Here is a 1,363-nt window from a genome sequence, read left to right on the forward strand (position 1 = left end):
GGCGATATGCATTTAGCGGGAGGAGAAATTCCCGTCGACTATGAAGGCTCGGTATATCGAAGATGCTTCTAGGGGTGGAGTGCGCGTGCATGCGTTCAAAGAGTTAAGTGTATATGCCGGTATGCGAGCATTTGTATTGTGTTTAAAAAAAATTTGTACTCCAGCACGCCAGCACTTATTTTTTATTAATCCCGCTCCCGCTAGTGCACGCCAGCACGTATCTTTCTCCTATCTATATAAACACATTCAGCGTCTGCTGCCTTTCACCACATCTCAACACTAGCTACCTGCCTCAACATTTGTGGTGGCACGCACCGCCGGCTGCCGCCATGTCCAAAGCATTCACCAAGTCCCTCCTCTTGTACAACAAGATCCTCATCCGGCGGCTCAAGTCCCTCATCAGCCGTGCGCCACCCGCGCCGACGTCGGCCACCGAGAGGCTGCCACCATCACAGAGGCGCGAGTCGTCGACGGCGCCGCTGGACGCGCTCCCGGCACCGGGGACGATGGACAACGACAACAATAATGGTGGTTGTGCTGGCGGCGGCGCCATCGTGTGCGAGGTGGAAGGCGCCCTGCTGATGTCCTCCTCTACCTTTCCCTACTTCATGCTCGTGGCCCTCGAGGCCGGCGGGCTCCTCCGCGGCCTCCTTCTGCTGCTGCTCTACCCTCTCCTCCGCCTCCTCACGGACGAGCTCGCCATGAAGGCCATGGTGATGGTGACCTTCGCGGGGCTCCGGAAGGACGCGTTTGGCCGGCTAGGCATGGCCGTCATGCCCAAGCTGTTCCTGCAGGACGTGAGCGCCGAGGTGTTCCACGCGGCCACGTCTGCTCCAGCGACGGCAGGGGCCGCGCGGCGGCGAAGGCGCTGCGTGTGCGTGAGCAGCATGCCGAGGGTGATGGTGGAGTCGTTCTTGAAGGAGTACCTCGCTGTCGACGCCGTCGTCGCGCCGGAGCTGAGGGAGCTCGGAGGGTACTACCTGGGTCTCGTGGAGGACGAAGGCGAGGCGATGAGGCGGATGGACGTGGAGGAGGCCATTGGGGCCAAGGGCGGCGCCGTCGTCGGCATTGGTGGACTGGGGTGCTCGTTTCGGCACATCTTCCAAAAGTACTGCAAGGTTAGCCACCAATGGTTTTTTACTACTCCATGCATGCTATTAATGTTCTTGAAAATAAGCGAGAGGGCGCTGATATGCATGCTATTAATGTTCTTGAAAATAAGCGAGATAAGTTTAAAGAAGAAAAAATAAGGGGTGTGCTTGTTTGTTCAAGATATTGATGGAGAAAAGATAAAAAGAAAGAAACTGTCACTGAAATTCGCATGCAAGCGTATTCTACTTTTTTTGGTGAAAACAAGCGTGTC

At 56.2% G+C, this 1,363-nt stretch overlaps 1 protein-coding gene across 1 annotated transcript in view; it reads left to right on the forward strand.

Moving 5' to 3' along the window:
- The first annotated feature begins 279 nt into the window (after positions 1–279).
- LOC123123620 (probable glycerol-3-phosphate acyltransferase 3) overlaps positions 280–1,363 on the forward strand; it is a 4,579-nt gene continuing 3,495 nt past the window's right edge. Inside the window, exon 1 of the mRNA XM_044544158.1 lies at positions 280–1,118. Within this exon, the coding sequence (XP_044400093.1) occupies positions 330–1,118 (789 nt within the window). The 5' untranslated portion in view covers positions 280–329. The remainder of the gene's footprint in view (positions 1,119–1,363) is intronic.

The sequence above is a fragment of the Triticum aestivum genome, chromosome 5D (genome assembly GCF_018294505.1).
Source record: "Triticum aestivum cultivar Chinese Spring chromosome 5D, IWGSC CS RefSeq v2.1, whole genome shotgun sequence".
NCBI classification, from domain to species: Eukaryota; Viridiplantae; Streptophyta; class Magnoliopsida; order Poales; family Poaceae; genus Triticum; species Triticum aestivum.